At 36.7% G+C, this 18,352-nt stretch overlaps 2 protein-coding genes and 1 pseudogene across 2 annotated transcripts; 2 read left to right on the forward strand and 1 right to left on the reverse strand.

Annotated features, from left to right (window-relative positions):
* The first annotated feature begins 1,885 nt into the window (after positions 1–1,885).
* Positions 1,886–3,029, forward strand: LOC132164214 (uncharacterized). Its single transcript, XM_059574658.1, has one exon. It carries the CDS (start codon positions 2,003–2,005, stop codon positions 2,825–2,827), a length of 825 nt encoding a protein of 274 aa, XP_059430641.1. The 5' UTR covers positions 1,886–2,002; the 3' UTR covers positions 2,828–3,029.
* A 4,111-nt stretch (positions 3,030–7,140) lies between these two features.
* On the reverse strand, positions 7,141–8,352 carry LOC132164490 (chitinase 2-like; annotated as a pseudogene).
* Positions 8,353–12,725: 4,373 nt separating this feature from the next.
* LOC132163045 (embryo-specific protein ATS3A-like) lies at positions 12,726–14,542 on the forward strand. The gene is made up of 2 exons (XM_059573246.1): positions 12,726–12,828; positions 14,075–14,542. The coding sequence occupies exons 1-2, from the start codon at positions 12,739–12,741 to the stop codon at positions 14,540–14,542; spliced, it is 558 nt and encodes a 185-aa protein (XP_059429229.1). The 5' UTR covers positions 12,726–12,738.
* Positions 14,543–18,352: the final 3,810 nt, after the last annotated feature.

An 18,352-nucleotide genomic window follows, 5' to 3' on the forward strand; every position in this document is an offset into this window, starting at 1 on the left:
TTTGCTAAGGTTAAATTACTAAAATGCCTTTTTTTTAAAAAAAAAAAAATCAATTTCGAAAATGCCCCCAAAACAACATTAAAACCGTGATTTAGGGATGGGTTGGCGGCCACCCCATGGCCTGGTTGGGCGGCCACCCCCACCACGCCATCCATCCCATCGCCCAGATTCTATGGGTTGATCCTAGATGGCCCTTTTAAAAAATGTGGATTGTTGAGAATAGTTTTTGAGAAATTTTTTTTGCCAGAAACAATCTCACTAGAAATTTTATGAGAAATTGCCAACTAGAATATGGTTTTTACGGGGGCTTCAGGTGCTTGATTTGTTTGATAATTTGCTGGAGAGAGAGTTTCTAAAGGAATTGAAGCTTTCTATGATTTGAGAGCAATAAATTTAAGCAAGAATCGGTTCTCCGGGAAGCTGCTGGCGGATATTGGAGATTGTTCTGTTCTAAAATTGGTTGATTTTAGTGACAACTCCCAGAGTGGCTGAAAAGACTTAGTTCATTTGACTTAGAACTTGTTTGAAATTGCGGTGAAAAATAGAGTTTTTGAATATAGAGTTTTTGTATGTGAGTTTTTGTCAAAAGTGCTATTATTAAAAAGCTGTTTACATGTTTGGCAACCGCATATCTTAAATGCTTTTTTGATATTACTAATGTTTGGTAAAAAAAAAAAGATTTTGTTTAGATGAAGAGTTGTTTTTTAAGAAATAGAGATGTGGCAGGCATATTTGGTCAAAGCCTTAGGAATATTAGTCAAGGCTCAGATGGAGATGGAGACGTTGCTGGTCTGCGATGGTGCGGCCATCGGTGGGGGGGAGAGTGAAGATGGAGATGGAGGGAGAGATTTGGATTTTGATTTTGGGTGAAAATAAAATGGGAAAAAGTCGAGGTGTTAAAAAAAACCGAGTACCAACTGGTAAATAAGAAATTGGTTATGAACCGATTGGAAAAAACCAGTAACTGGGTACCCGGTTCTGGTTCCGGTTTTTGGCAACCGATTATAATCAGGTAATTGGGGCAAAAAAAACATAATTAGCATTTTTGTCTCAATAAATTGGACTTTGTTGTGATTGTTAAAAAAAATAAAAAATACACCCTAAAAAATTGTAAAAAAAATACCCTATATATATTATTTTTTTTTATTTTTTTATTTTTTAGGACATTTTTAAACATTGAATTTTTATGGCATGTGTAAACATTGGATTTTAAGAGCACTTTTAAACAATGAAGTTTTAGGACATTTTTAAACATTGGATTTTTATTTTTTTAGGCCCAAAAAGCCAAAAACAAAAAAATTTTGCAATTTTTTAGGGTTTTTTTTTTTAAATAATAAAATAAAATTTAACAATCATAACAAAGCCCAATTTATTGGGACAAAAATGGTAATTGTGTTCTTTGAAAAATGGGCAAAAAATTGTTAAATTAAGTACAAAAATTAGACCCAATACCTCAAATAAACTTAAAAATTAGGCCCAATACCTAAAATAAGCCCAAAATAATTTTTTTTTTTTTAAAAAAAAAACCTGGTTACCTGGTCCGGATAACTTATTATCCGGTTTTGATTACCGACCGAAACTGGCTGGTTATTATATAATCGGATATCCGTTTCCGGTTTCAGTTTTTCAAAATTAAAAAACCAAATATTCTAGCACTGATTTTCGATGTGGGCCAATAACCAAAATTTGGGACCGAGTTAACACCTCTAGGAAAAAGGGCTATACTCCTGAGCATTTTTCTCAAAATTTCTAATTTTTTTTTGGTTTTTTAAAGGTCTGAAGTGGGGCCAAGCCACGTCAAACACCGGGAGTAAACGTCTGCTGCATAGACGGACTCGTTATTACTGATGACTCTTCTCTTCGTAATTTCCTAATTATGATTTCCTAATTAAGCCCCATAATCGCAAAAACCTTTCCCACAAAATCTCAAACCCTAGAAACCCACCTACTGTTTCTTCTCTCAAAGTTTTGGGCAAACCGAAGCCCAAGCTCTCAACCAAACATGAAGATGGTCATCGGTGAGGTCCTCTCGTCAAAGCCAATCTCTCTCAAGAAGGCCACCTCGACTCTCTCCACCTTCGTCTCCACCGAGAACGGCGCGTCGCCGGCCATATGTGCCTACCTCCGACGCGCCCTTGCCTCGTTCAAGGAGTTGCGGCAGCACGAGAAGGAGCTCAGAGATCCACGGTCTGAGCAGAGACAATACCGGTCCAAATCGGAGACTCTCAGCGACGTGAGTCACAAGCAAAAAAGAGATCAGCCAGAGAGTAATATTACCACCGGAAACCCAATAGAAAGGGACGAAAAACCTACCCGGATCGTCGTTTCGGCTCACAGAATTGGAGACGAGGGTAAGAGTGAGAAGCATAAGAAGAATAAGCAGAAGGGTGTATTTGGTAAATTTGGGGATAATGGAAGTGAAGTTGGGGAGAGTAGAGGCACTGAAATTAAAGTGAAAGTCGAGCCTGAAGAGAATCCGGGTCGAAGAGATGAGGGCAATGTGGGAATGGAGAGCGAGAGAAAGAAGGACAAAAAGAAGAAGATCATAGCCGAAGAGATTAAAGAAGAAAGTAAAGAATTAGGTTTAGCCGACTCCTATTCGGTGGAACCACAGAGTAATAAAAGGAAGAAGAAGAAGGAGATAAACGATGCTGGTGATTTTAAGAATAATGGGATTAAAACTGAGGACAGAGATGATAGTGTTAAAATGGGAATTGAAGAAGTAAAGGAGGAGAGCAAAAAGAGGAAGAATGCGGAGGTTGAGGAGAAAGCAGAGGATGGTTCGGAGGAGCAGAGGAGTAAGAAGAAGAAGAGGAAAACTAATTGAGTATTAGGTGGTTTAGCAATTTTGCTGTTGTTGTATTTGGAAACTGGTGGAGATTTTGTTTCAGAGCAATCCATTGGCTTGGCACGGCCTGGCATAAGGGTAACTTTTGTGTGTAACCGGTAATTATTTTAATGTAATATTGAGGGAATGTGTTTCTTTATACCTATTCATTGCAATGAGATCTAGTTGATGGCTAATGTTATATCTGTTGTAAGTGTTACCATGGATTGTTTTTCTGCGAATTGGACAACAAAGTAACATTGATGAAAGAAGTGCTTGATGAAAGAAGTGCTTGATGAAAAACGGGGTTTTGTGCTTCGCTACATTGCTAATGAGTTAAGCATGTATATACTGGTTTCCGCCCTTTTCTACCTACTCTATAGAAGAAGTTATTATTCACTTGGTTGATTGAGTTATACGATTCATTTAATGCCAATGGGAAATATTTTCAAGTGCATTTTGTGTTATGATAGCTATCATTATCGTTTAGGCACCTTGGAGACTGTTTTCCTCTTGTCATTGCTTTACTATCTTCTTAATGCAAACCAGTTTGGATAATGGTGTGATTGGGATGTTCTAGTTGTAATGGTCTCTGTCTGACATGTAGCAGCAAACTTTATTTGAGTTCTGGAATTATGGTACTTATTTTCTATCCCCCGTCTTCAAATTATCATATCAATCATAGTGTTCATTGCAAAACCCGCTAAGCACACATCTGCTCCCCACCGAAGATTATGCAAAGCCAAATGCTTCAGATTTAGGAATGATATCCGATGATCTCCTTCAGATTATCATATCAATCATAGTGTTCATTGCAAAACCCACTAAAGCACACATCTGCTCCCCACTGAAGATTATGCAAAGCCAAATGCTTCAGATGTAGGAATGATATCTGATGATCTCTAACATAATATGATTTAGGGGAATGAACTATTAAATGCAATGCATGTACTATCTGTTTGGAAAGCTTGCTGCTAAATCTGTGAACACTGTGACTTTTGGTTCACAAAAACTGTGTGGAAAGGAAAATGATTACAGAATTATTTACTTTAACCATTTTCATTCCTCTTTCTTTCCAACTGCCAAAAGTAGGTGTATACTTTTCCTGCAATCTTTTATTCATCAGTAAATAAATCAACTTCATTAAAAAAATACTAATTATCCTCTTCAAAGCAAAGTCTTGTGCCTATAAAGATTGTGTGCTCTAATCTATATATTTTCGCTCTAAAGCTGTATAAATATCAGCAAACGATAAGCTACATAGCTTTCTGTGTACATGTTATGCATCTCATCTTCCAAAAAAGTAGTGAAAATTTCACCACTTTATGAGCCCAGCTTTGTTTTCAGGGGTGAACAATGCTTCCTTGAAAATTTTGCTACACTTTGTGTATTGATATTATTAGATTGTGCAGTTTTATCATCGGTTCGTTCTACTCAGCCTTAATTGCCTGCATTCTATGCCTCAGCCAAAAGAAAAGAAAAAAGAGAACACATTTTATCAAATAATGCAATATCAGGAGGTGCAGCATGAGTCCCTTTTCCTGCCCGTCCATCATTCATTAAACCATTATTATTTAGTAAATGATATCTAGGGTGTTGAGGACTGGGGACTCCATGACAAGCTTCCGTTTTCATATATCCATGAAAGGCTATCTGTTTCTTGCATCAACTTGTGCATGTCTGCTCTGTCTATATAATAGTGAAAGACTAGAAAAAGTGGCAATTGTAACTAATGTAAAAAAAAAAAGGAAAAAAAGGACTAGAAAGAAGGTTATAACAGTACTTGTATTATCTCAACTTCCTATGGCCCCACTTCTCCTACTGCTTTGCCTGCATGGGGCTATCTTCAGGTCGCAGTGCTTCTCTCTCTGTGGACTTTTCTTAGTGCTCTTGTTCAATTCTCATTGGTGAATGAATAAGATTGTTTACAGAGAGTTAGGAAGCCACTGAGTTGAAGCCACTAAGTTGGAAGGTCCTGAGGAATGGAGGCAAAGGCAAGGACAGGTTTTTGGTTTTGGTGCTGCTCTTCGAGGAAGCATAGTGAGGTTTGAGGAATCGATTTTGCTTCGATCCATTTCTCTTAAAGGAAATGGATTCCAATGAATTGCAGGTGATCAAATACTTCTCTCAATTTTATGATTCTATCATATTCATGAATGTATGCACATGAATATTTTTAGAAGCATAGAAAATGGAATATGGGAGAATCTGTAGTCATTTTTTTCTTTTTTAAATAGCATGCAGCAAATATGTAATATAGTAGAACAAGAACCAAAAGTCTAATTTAATTTTTGTTAAAGAAAGAATAGGGGCATCTACAGTCAACATTTACCTGCATTTGAGCATTGTTTTATCTTTATTTTTTAAATAATTTTTATTGTTTATAATTATATGCATAAATCAAGAAAGACAAGGAAATTGGACCTTCTTTTTTTTTTTTTTTTTGTTTCTAAATCTTCCAAATTTTCTTTTTATGGAAGGATTAGAGTTTTGAGACTTGGAACTTCTCTATTATGATAATTCAAAGACACCTCTGACCATGTGCACAAGAACATGCAAAGAGGCTAGTGATGTCATAATTAGATTGGTGGAAGGAACACATGTGAAATGGTAGCACTTGTATGTGCTGATATTGCTTTATCCCTTTGCATTCGTGGGAGCATGTTTTATGGTCATTTTGATAAGAATTGCTTGATGACTTGCTGACTCTTGAACTAATATATGTAAGTGATAAAAATGGTGCTTTGTTTGATTCAATTTCAGCCCCTGAAAGCAAAACTGATATTGAGCAAGTCTCTGAGTATCATTCTGACTGAAATTGACTGATATACAGCATAGCAAAGAGTGTGGGCACTATTGCATATCTCAGATTCTGGATTTCCTCAGATATTATGTGGTGAAACATCCTTGTCTTCTATTGAGCATGTGAAGATGTATCTGTTGTGTTTTTGAAGACATTGTGATAAAGCACATTTTTAGAGTGACTTTCAATGCATAGTTGGTCAACCTTGAGAACCAAATCTGGACTCTATAGGTAGTTTTTTGATCCCCCCATTGTGTGTTGTGATACCATCTGCATTCCACAGTATTAGCAAAACTGTGCCATGACATTAGTTTCGGCATTGATGTTATTGCGGGCAGTGTAATGAGATGAATTTCTATAGATGCTTACAACTCAATCACTTTGTCACCTCTGGATTTCCTACAGGCTTATGTTCTTTTGAACAATAAACTATTTAGCCATGCAGACTAAATTTTACCCATACATATATTTGTGATGGCTCCTGGTTATATATTGCTTTCAACTCTTTCCTGTTCTTGTATTCGTTGCAATAAATAGATGATGTCTCTTGAAACTTGATTTGCAGGAAGGAAATCGTTTCATTTCAATGTCTTTTCTTGGTGACCACTTTTGTGGATGTAAGATTTTCTCCCAATTCAATCATTTTGTCTTCTGTTTTCTTTACTTTTGGTTCTTTCCCATTTAAATCTATTTTATAAGTGGATCTGTCCCAAAGTGCTTGTTCAAATGTGTCTCCTTTGTTTTTTTTTTTTTTTTTTTGATAACGTAGCAGAACTTTACTCAGATTAATTGCACGTCACAAACGCATACTGTTCAACAATCCTTATCGTTAATCAAACTCCTACGGGTAACTGACCCCACCCACCAGAATCAGTTACCAGGTATTCCAGGAGCTTTCACCCCTGACGGGCTAAGCAGTTTATCCTTATGCTCAGGAGGTATGAGGATACTGTGTCTCCTGGGCATGAGGATACAATATGCGCAACAAATGTGTCTCCTTTGTTGCACATACTGTGTACTTAATCTTACAGTCTTTGAGGTTTACATTCCTTTGACTTGCTGATTAATAAGCTGTTGATGGCAATAAAAGTTGTCAAACTTTATTTTCTCTTTTTTTGTAGTATGCGTACTCTCTTTACAAGGCACAGATCTATCTGTTCCATGCTGTTGAGGAGAATTGATCAAAGTGAAACTTTGCACTAATGACAAATGGACAAACAAGGACTTGTTTAAATTTTGACTTGAGGGCTTGGCAAAAGAAGTCAGGAGGGATTCTTTGAAAGCTTTGGGCATTTTGATGAAAATAGCATTGAGCAGATTCATCAGTAAGCAGTCCACTTCTACCCCTGAAATCAACTAAGTCTAATAGAGGTGCTTTCTGAATCCACTAATATTATTTTGTGGCACTTTTCCTTTTGATTTATTCTGGGATTTGGCTGGCTCTTGGCTGGACTTCTAATTTATCTTTCCATAAGACAAGCTCTAGTTGATGGCATGGCCCGATCTGCTTTTTTGGGCATTTCCATCACGTCCAGGTTCAACCCTGACGAATTATTTAGGGTCCTCTTGGTATGTCCCTGCTTCAACTAATAATAATGAACAACATGTATGAAGTCTCAAAGCTTTGGGACGTGGATCATAAATTGACCCTTCTTTTTTTAATCATGGTAAATTAACATGACTTAAGCTACGAGAAAGAGATCATTTTGTGCTGGCCAAAAAGGCTTGTGATTGCTTCTCATAACAAAAATTGGTCTTCTTCGAGCCATCGGCAGACCAAACAAAAATGCCGTGAAGTTTGCCTTCACATTGAAGCCTACTACAAGCCTCAAAGAACCCATTTGCAGGAGATAGACCCCCACTTCCATCTGTACCAAAGCTCACCAAGACCTTACCACCTTTGTAATTGTTGCTCTGTGTCTCAAAATATCTAATAAACCGAGGAATACTTGTCCCCTTCTCATAGGCATAGAACTGAAAGTTGACGTAGTCTATGAGATGTCCATACTTACTGGACAAAGCCAAGTAATGTGGCTGCACAGAATCATCATCGTATGGTGCTATTGATGCAAACGACACAACCTTATTTTGTTTTAAGAATAATAGGAGCTGACCAATGCACTCGGCAAATGTGTGGATCTGCAGCGAAGTGTTCATAATCAATGTCAATTCCATCCAAGTTGTACTCTCTGACTATCTGAGTTATTGATTGAATAGCATTGCTAACCCAAGAGTTGATTGATTTAGGTTTGAAGTATACATGTTGGCTGCCTATGGTATCTCCCCCAAGACTTAAAGCTACCTTGACATTTGAATGATGGACTTTGATGCAGGAAACAGGAGAAGGGGTGAGGTTTTCTGTGTCCCAGAAGATTTTGAAGACGCCATTGGTGGGGGAAGGAGGGAGATGAGGATGTATAGTCAATGGCAAAGGAGAGAATAAAGGGAATGTCGATTTTCGGGTTGATGGGTACGTCTGAAAATGTGACGTTCTTTCCCTTAGCTCCAATGTATTCTCTGAAGAGATTCAACTTTGCTGGGGCCGCTTGGATTGATGGAACCGTTGAGAAGAGAAGATGGAGAGTAAGAGAGATAAGGAGCTTGCATGAATCCATGGCTCTTTACAGTTGAATACAAGGTCTGTACTCTTGACAGGGATATATATACAAGTGAATAATAATTATAATATCATCTGTTAACTATGTATTCGTTTCTATGCAGACGTCCCATTTCTATTGGAAGCATTGTTTGATGCATTTGTTCAAGCATTTGATTCTTTTGGTTGGCAATGAACTTGTTTTCATGCATTTTGAGAATACTATTTAGACTCCCAAACACACCTAGAGGGGCTGAATAGGTGTTTATCACAAAATGTGCGGAATTAATAATATTAAGCAATCAACAATTAATTACCAAAATATGTAAAGCAGTAAATCATGCAGACACAGATATTTTGGTGACAAAGAAGAAACTTTTTAGAAACCATTCTAAAAGTAAAACTTCTCCGGGGTAGCTAAACCCCTGAAATCATTATGAGAAAATATTCCAAAAATTACAGACAATAGGACACACAACCCTTTATAACTCCTAGGCTCTGTAAGATCAACAAGCCTGCAGCTTGTCTCTTAGCTCACAATCTTCTTGAAGTGATTCTCCTTTACTGGACCCTTCGATAGACTTCTTAAATGTTGATTGAACATTACAACTTCTCAACACATAAACACTTAAGAGAGAAGCATTTAAGCTTATACAACACAAACACTCTCTTAGCACACAAGGATCATCACACAAGCACCTTAAGATTTAACTCTCAAATTTCGTGCTTCTACCTCACTGGGCCCCTATTAAACTGAATAGCCCGAGTCCCATATATATAGGCAGCTTGGAGACGAGGTTTCAGCTGAGTTAGGTGAACTTGCTAACTAGGCATTTGAATGGTGATGCATGGGTGTCCGAACGGCTGCTGTTCCCCGTGCTGGAAGTGGGGAATAGGTTGATCACTCTCCCTGGTCTTCTGCAAGCATTTACTCCACTAAGCTGTCCACTGCGCAACTACTGTTCGAACGGTCAATGTCTTCGTTCGAATGCGACGGACATGCTGGCCACCTGCCCGTGTTTTTTGCAAGCATTTAAGGGCTGTTTTTGCAGGTGGGAAGATGAGCAGTCCACTGTGCAACTGCCGTTCGAACGGTGTAATTCTTTGTTCAAACGTGGCTAGGTTAAATGCCATGCTGACACGTGGAAACCCTAGCAGTCAGTGTATCATAATAAACACTCAGGCAAATTGCTTCAGCCACCGCCATTCGAACGACCTATGCACGGGTATCGAACAGAGATCTCGGGTTTTAGTACTTGACTGCTTCATATTTGATCGGCCTGCAAACGGCTTGTGAACGGACGTCTCAAGTTTTAGTACTGAATGCTGCATGTTCGAACGGCCTGCGAATGGACCACACTACCTCGTCCTTTGGACACTTCAACCAAGAGGAATTTACATTTAGGTCACCGAATTTAACCAACAAACATACTAACACATTTGTCTCTTTTAGTTACAATAGCATAATCACCTTCATAATTAGTATTTGGACTTGGCGGTTGTACTAACCAAACTTCAGTGATTATTTCATAAGTGAAGTCCGTATTGGACAAATAGAATCTTATGTTGGATGGCATGATTTGTTTGCTTCATCTGAGGGAAGTGTATATAATAAGCTGCCTTGAGAGAGATATAGGAGGGAAAAAAAGAAAAAAAGAAGAAGAAAGGTTGTAAGACTGACCTCACCTATGAGAATTCTGGACTATTTTGGAAGGAAGAGTGCTATATATATATATATATATATATATAGAAATAACTATAGGTGGTTTTGGTTTATACTGGCACTCAATAAGTGAGCAGCTGAGTAAGTAATTTGTCGATCTTTAGAAAGATGCCAACATTTCAGTGCGGTGGACCAATGTATCATGTGAAGAGATACTCAATTATTAGCCAGAAATGCATTCAAAAATGGTATATGCAGACGAATTAGGGCAGAAAACATAGTTTTGTTTTGTAACGGGTGCAGCTTTTCTGGGTGTACGTTTCTAGAGCCTGTAACCTCTTTGCTTTTTGACTCTCTTCCCAGAAAAAAATGTGAATTGAAGGCCGTTGCAGGCTGCTGCTGGGACGGCAAAGGGAGTGAGAAGCAGAGGTGGAACTTTTTGTCCGTGGCTCTCTATGCATGGGATTCCAATCCTTTGTCTGACGACTGATTTTCTCTTTCGTTTCAGATTTTGGAATATCAAAAGACCCACTCCTGACTCCACCCCTACTATCTGTAGTACTTGTTTTCCTGAATGTTTTCATGTTTTTTTTTTGTTTGTTTGTTTTTGTTTTTGTTTTTTGTTTTGGATGAATTCATTTCATATGATTCCATTTCCATAGAGCTGTTTGTGTACTATAATAAACAACAATGTTACATCTATGTTATATATAAAGACAAGGTAATAATTTATATTTTTCAAATAACAGTGGATAAATGGTTATTACTGGGTGTTTTTGTTTTTTTAATTAGATATTTATGCAGTCAAAATTTTAAATTATTAAGTAACAGTATGATATCAATAGAGAAATTATCAGAGTTGCTTTTAACATTTTCTATACCGTAATTTTCAAGAGGTTATATTAAAAAAAAATTACCTCAAATGAACAATAGAGTGCAAAATTGTAACATTTCAAAGTATTTTGTCACTTATTATATATATATATATATATATATATATATTAAAATTTAAAATGATATGATATTATGTATATTGTTAGATGCCACAAAATAAACTTTTGACCATAAAATCGATTATCTAAATTTCACTTGTTTCAATAACGACATTGTTGGAACCATTATGAAAAGATTTCGTTAAGATAGCACTTAGAATTGCAAGATTGAAGTTCTTCAGCTTGTTAGATTTATTTTGTAATGCTTTCACACGAGGCTATATATGAGCTGCTCGCGAACAGGCGTAGATTCTGTTCGGGATCTGTTCATTTATTAAATGAACATAACTTGAACAAAAATTTAAGCGTTTATTAAACGAGCCAAACTTGTATAAACTTAACTCTACTCGTACAAGCTTGCATAACTTCATTTTTATTATTTTTACCTTCATAATGAGAACATGTTAACTATTTTAAAAGATAAAAATGAATTTTTTTTTTCGTAATACAATAGATATAATTTTGAATTATTGTAATTGTTTATTTTGATATCGATATATGTTTATTTGTATGTATATTACAAGGTTTATGTGTGTGCTGTGCATAAACCTATGTGTATTTGTAGGTACTTGGATAAGGAGGATATAGAACTTATGGTGATGGTAGCGCGATATTTATGGCTAAGGCAGAACGCTATGGTTTGTGGGAATAAGGTGAGCCCTATTAGTACAGTGGTTAAGTGCGTGGCTAAATTAGTACTATAGGTTTATCAACAAAATCAATCTCGGACAAATGGAGCAATAGAGAAGGAAAATACAAAGAATACCCGATCCATGGATGATTTTGTTCAAGTCAATTGGGATGCAGCTGTGGATAAATATAGAAAGAAAAATTGGTATTAGTGTTATAGTTAGAGATAATATGGGAGAGGTGTTGGCAACTTTGTCAATGCCAAAAGACTATCATTGAGCCCGATATTGCGGAGGATGTGGCTGCTTTAAGTGCCGCTCAATTTTGTCATGAGTTAGGCTTCTATAGGGTGACTCGGGAAATCAATGCTCTCCAAGTGGTGCTACACTACTAGCATTGTGAAATGATGGTAGTAACTAGAGTCACTATGAACATATATATTATTGAAGAGGCTCATGGGGTTCTAAGGGGATTGCAAAAATATAAGATTAATCATATTAAATGACATTTAATAGGTGCAGACCATTGTCTAGCGAGAAAGCTTTATCCTTTAGCGTGGAGAGTGGTCTTATTGACGAAATTTCTCTTTGTATTTCTGATATCATCTATGTAGAGCATTACGTTAAGTTGTTATTAATTTTAGATAAAATAATTTTTTTTTTTTTTTTTTTTCAAAAAAATGCCACTTCCTTAGTTTGTTACAATATTGAATCGAAAATATGACCTTTGAAGTTGAAGAGTCGCCTTTATAAGCCGAGATAATCTTAGAGATCATAATTAATAAATTTACAGTGTCATCTAATATATTCAAGGTGAATTTACTTTGATTTCGTTTAACTTTTTCCAGGGTCCGTATATATATATATATATATATATATATATGCTGTGCCTAAACCTTTTCTCTCTTCCTTTCTCTCTTATATATATATATATATGACCCCATAATGAAGTAAGAAAAAGTGAGAGAATATATATAGCTTTTATCATCAAGATAAAGAAGGATTAGGATTAACAAAAAGATGCTTTACCCAGATTATGAGAAAATTAGCTGCTCTCATAAAGCATGCATAAGAGCATAAGTCAAGGTTAAGATCGAATACACCCTTTTTGTGTGTGGCAAGAAAAGAATATTAATGAACTACCAAAACTAAATATATATATAGACACTGGGGGATTATATATACATGTATATTAATTTGTGTGTTTGGGCAAATTAAAGAGAACAACATGGGGAATTGCAGAGGATCGTTCTTGGCTTGTTGCGTGTTAATGCTTTCTTTGCTCGTCGGAGGTGAAAGTCTGGCACCAGAAAATAAGGTAATTATGAAAATTATGTGAGAGTGTTGCATGCATAATATTGTTAATGGAAACAACATATATAATCACCATGCATTGGGAAGAAATTACAAAATCAAAATTCTTCCTCACATGCATGAACACTACCATTATTTTCCTCAGAGAAATGTTATTTAGCATACACGGCCCCCATCTCACCCATGTCTTATTGGACTGATGTGACACTACTGACCGATGCTGCAAAACAATTCATTTTCCCGTATGTTTTGGCCTTCAAGGTCCCTCAAAAACGACGATATGAACACACACACACACACATATATATAGCAATTATATTAAATCTGTAAAGGATTTTATGCGGCTCGATGTCTTGTCAAAATTATACGAAATACTAGCTAGCCGTCATATTCGTGCAATGGCATGCCCTAGGTTTTATCACGGGTTTGGGACCTGTTCTTCGATGATTGTTGGTAAATGGTAATATATTTCCAAATAATATTATTTTTGAAATTATTTATTAGGTAGTATTATTGTCTTGACTCTTGCATGGGGTTTATAGGAAATATCAATTAATTTTTTGACACAATTATGAAGGCGAATTACAGGAAATAGGGCTTTCACAAGTACATATATATTCCAATGTACCTCTTCTGTCCAAAAAAAAAAGGTGCTACTATTGGATAATTTGGATATATATATATATATATATATATATATATATATATATATATATATATAGCTTTTTAGCACTCTCATTAAAAAAAAGAAAAAAAGAAAAGAAGGCATTTGATTTTACAAATAATAGAATTCGTGCTTTCAATATTGCCTCTTCAACTAATAATATTTTGTTTTATGAGCTAAGAATTCGTCAAATAAGATTTAGTGATAATTAAGAACTTAAAGGGCAAACTATAACTACTTAACATCAAATATTAAAACTCCTAAATCTGATCGACATGCTCATTAATATTTTGTTTTGTTAGGGAAAACATATTTTCTTGGAAAAAAAATATTTAAAATTAAAATTTTAATGCATAGAAAATTAATGTGTCCCTTTCATTAATTTGAAAAAAAAAAAAAAAGAACTAACGACTTTGAGTAGTTCTTATGTAAAGAATGACATTTATCTTACTTTGGACTTGGAGAATAAGGTTTTTAGGTAATTTATTGTTATAATTTTTTATAAATATTTACTTAATCAAAATTGCCATTGGGGACAAAGAACAAAACATTTTCACCTAAATATCCATTGATTTAAAAATTGCAGAATAATTGTACCTACAAGGTTACCATACAGACAACATGCACAAAGGACGCTGGAACCTCAAACCATGTCCGACTAAGATTTGGCGACACAAATTCTAATGACATATTGGTTCGGCGACTGAATGCCAAGCACATGAGGAGGGTGGATCCATTGGAGCCTGAGGTCCTCGACGATGTGCCTAGAAAACCATTTCAAGCTTGTATGGTGGATGAATTCCAAGTAAAGGGTCAATGCGTGCACTCACCCATCTGCTACCTATACCTGAAACTGACCGGAGCCGATGATTGGCGACCGGGATTTGCACAGGTGGCGGTGGTGGAGGGGACTCATCTCAGCTCAGATAATTTCTACTTTCATTTATACTTGCCTAGGCATGCATGGCATGGTTTTGATTTGTGTGATAGGGAGGTGACTCCTTTTGGGATCAAGCACAAAAGGAAGGTCTTTGAAAAGAAGCTATCTAATTAAGTTTCTACTACTTCAACCTATGGGGATTGTTTGTATATTTATCAGTGTCTTGATAATTGTAACATTTATTTTGATTACAACATGAAAAAAATCTAAAAAAGAATAATTATAGTCTATGGTAAAGATATACATGTAAAAGTAATTTGTTTGGTTTGGTGTGTTTAGTTTAACTTCAGTAAAAAGAGTAGTGGCTCTTGAAGTACGTATAACACTTTTGTGTAAATAACCCACACACGAGGAAAGTTGGGTCAATGTAGAAAAGACTCACAAGTAGGAGGCGATTTGCTGAATTTGTGAGGTTTGTGTCCCATATTGGTAAATTATAAAGACAGTGATTGATTAATATATTTAAATAGATCCAAACCTATTAGCTTAAACTTTTGGGCAATAAATTGTGTACAAAGATGTAAATGAACTTACTCATGTTTATCTCTCTTGGTGTACGTCTCTTTCCCTAACAAATTTTTTTTTTTTTTTGAAAGAAATCGACATCTTATTCCATTAAATCACAATTAACGATACAAATCAAAGAGACAGAATAACTTCCTCTCTTATTACAATACCATGGATACACGGGGGTATTTCGTTACTCCATGTTGTATTCATAACATGCAAAACGGCCTCCTTGGCAAGCCCATGTGCTGCAGCATTTTACCCTCTCTAGGTATAAAATTGAACCTGGCATTGCTGAAATCCCGTGCCATCTTCTAGATACCTTCCACTATATGACCATAAGCACTATTACATGCCTCATCTGAATTTATTGCCTGGACAACCTGTTTGGCATCACCCTCGAAAAGTAGCCCAACATTTCTTAGTTCGCGGCCAAGAAAGACTCGCTGTAAAGCTGCTAATGATTCGGCTATCAAAGGGTCTACTTTTAGCATCTTTGTGTAGCTCTGTGCCTTGATCACCTTGCCTTGATGGTCCCATGCAATAATACCCAGGCCAATTCTTCCGAGTTTCTCCGACACTCCAGCATCCCAGTTAATTTTGATATGATTCCCAGGTGGTGGCTACCAACATACGGTATTGTGCTCTCCTTGCTCCTTGGTCAAAACATGTTGAGTTTCGTTCGCTCTCCAGAATTCCTCCAAATTAAGCAGAAATGGCATCTCGCACCAGCTGGTTGGGTGGGGTAAAATTATTTCCATGGACCACCGAGTTTCTCCTCAGCCAAATACGTCTTGCTATGACCGAGAAGGTGTCCATATCTTTACTATCACACTGTTCTTTCATTTCCATGAAAATTTGATGAAACTCCAAACCTCTGCCAATTGCTTTTTGGAATCAACGCAAACTCCCACCCCATACATCCCTTACAGCTGTGCAATCCCATAAGGCATGGAAGATTGTCTCATCTTCCAATCCACAAATGGGACAAAGACTCTCCTTGATCACCCCTCTTTTGTATAAATTTGTCTTAGTAGGCAAGAGATTATTGAGCGCCCTCCATAAGAACATCTTAGTCACATTGGGAACCTTTCGTTTCCAGACATGTTGCCAAATTTCTACATCTTTTGCTGGACCTGAACCACTGCACCTTGAAAGGCCGACAAGCTCCACCTCCATGTGGTACGCACTCCTTACCAAGTACTCGCCGTTTTTAGTACCTCGCCACACTCTCCCATCCCGTGGGCTGAGAGGACTCAAGGGGATATTGAGAATGGTATTTGCCTCCTCCTGCCAAAAGATCTCCTTTATGAGAGCACTATTCCAATCCTTGGTGTCCGTGTCAATGAGCTCTTGCACCTTTGCATGTGGGTCAAGGACAGTAACAGGTGATTGCACCAAGAATGTTGATGGCAATGGGATCCATGAACCCCCCCATACCCGCACATCGACTCCATCTCCAATCCTCCACATAGTCCCATGTTCAATAACTTATTTTGCGGAGATGATGCTTCGCCATGCATACGACAGTCTACGTCCCACATTTGCCTCCATGATACTGCCATGAAGGTAATATTTGGCTTTGAATATTTTAGCAATCAAAGAATCTGGATTTTTGATAATTGGCCAAATTTGCTTTGCTAAAAGTGCCTTGTTAAAAATCACCAAATCCCGGAATTCCAAGCCGCCTTTTTTCTTTGTTCGCCCCATCCGTTCCCAGCTCATCAAATGGATTTTAGCTTGATTCTCCTTGTGACCCCACCAAAACCTTTGCATCATTCGGTTGATTTCATTACATAAAGCCCTAGGGAGTTTAAATACACTCATACAATATGTGGGTATGGCTTGGGCTACGACTTTTAGAAAAATTTTATTACCTGCGTGAGAGAGGAACTTAACCTTCCAATTATTCAAACACCTCTATATCCTGTCCTTAATACTTTTGAAAGACTGCATCCAAGACTTGCCCACCAGGGTTGGGAGACCCAGATATTTGTCATACCACTGAGTAACTTGTAAACTAGACTCATGTGATATCTCCTTTCTTCTGTCTTCACTTGTGTTCCGACTAAAGAAAATATATGTCTTCTCCATATTTAGTTTCTGACCCGAAGCCCCTTCATATTTATCAAGAATCCAAGTAAGTCTTCACCATTCCACCAGGTTTGCCTTGCAGAAAAGCAAACTATCATCTGCAAAGAAAAGATGATTGATTTTCGGCCCATTTTTGAATGTCGGAACTCCCGTAATAACCCCCTTACTTTCAGCTCTGTTTAACATAGAACAAAGATCCTCTGCACACAATAGAAACAGATAAGGTGAAAGTGGGTCTCCTTGATGGATACCACGAGAAGGAATTATATGCCCGCCGGATTACCATTCACCATCACTGCGTACGTCATTATTGACACACATTCCATAATAAGAGATATCCATTTTTGGTCAAAACTGAGTTTCTTCATTACTGTTTCAAGGAACCTTCATTCAACCCGATCATATGCCTTACTCATATCAAGTTTAATTCCCATGTACCCCACCTTACTCCACATGCGAGAGTGCATGGTATGTAATGTCTCGTATGCCACAAGAATATTATCTGAAATGAGCCTGCCCGGTATAAATGCACTCTGATTGTAAGATATAATATTGAGCCTGCCCGGTATGAATGCACTCTGATTGTAAGATATAATATTGGGGAGTACTTTTTTAAAGCCATGGTCAATTTTTGGGATTGAGATCTCTTAAAATTCTCTTTAAATTTGAAATTCTCAAATTCATAAATTTCGGCTGTTCATCTCATCTAAGGGTCTAAAATAAGCCATATTTCAGTATTTGATAAGAAAACATGGCTTATTAATTCATTGAGAGTAGCTTTCTCATTAAATCTTCTCATTAAATCCTAAAACATGGCTTATTTTAGACGTTTAGATGAGATGAACAGCTCAGATTTATGAGAATATCTTAGTTTGACATATTTGTTTTGACTCCGGTAAAAAATTTGGCTTCGCTCTTGGAGTACACGTGACACTCTTGGTTTGCTGGGTTTATATGAAAGAAACTTACAAGTGTGTGAGAGATTTATTGTGAATGCAATTATGACTTATGAGGTTTGTGTCACACATCGATAAAATATAAATAGAGTGAGTAGTTAGTATACTTAAATAGACTCAAGCCTATTAACTTAAGCTTTTAGTGGGTACATTTGACAATGAGTAGTATATGGTGGGTTCACGCGTGATACTTCAATGATAATTATTTGCGATTGATAATAATCTCCTTCTTCCCTTTTATGTTTTAATTTAATTTTCTTCTTTGAAGTAATATAAAGTTGAGAAGAGCTTTTGATGGATCTACATTTGAAAAAATATTTTTTGTGGGATTACTTAACAAAATTCTTTTCAAAACTTATATATCCGC

Source organism: Corylus avellana, chromosome ca10, assembly GCF_901000735.1.
Source record: "Corylus avellana chromosome ca10, CavTom2PMs-1.0".
Taxonomy (NCBI): domain Eukaryota; kingdom Viridiplantae; phylum Streptophyta; class Magnoliopsida; order Fagales; family Betulaceae; genus Corylus; species Corylus avellana.

What these genes read in the sequence shown, in the direction of transcription:
- LOC132164214 (XM_059574658.1), top strand. Translation starts at nt 2,003, where the DNA reads ATGAAGATGGTCATCGGTGAGGTCCTCTCGTCAAAGCCAATCTCTCTC.
- LOC132163045 (XM_059573246.1), top strand. Translation starts at nt 12,739, where the DNA reads ATGGGGAATTGCAGAGGATCGTTCTTGGCTTGTTGCGTGTTAATGCTT. An exon ending in GTCTGGCACCAGAAAATAAG is followed by an intron (nt 12,829 to 14,074) that starts GTAATTATGAAA and finishes TAAAAATTGCAG; the next exon opens with AATAATTGTACCTACAAGGT.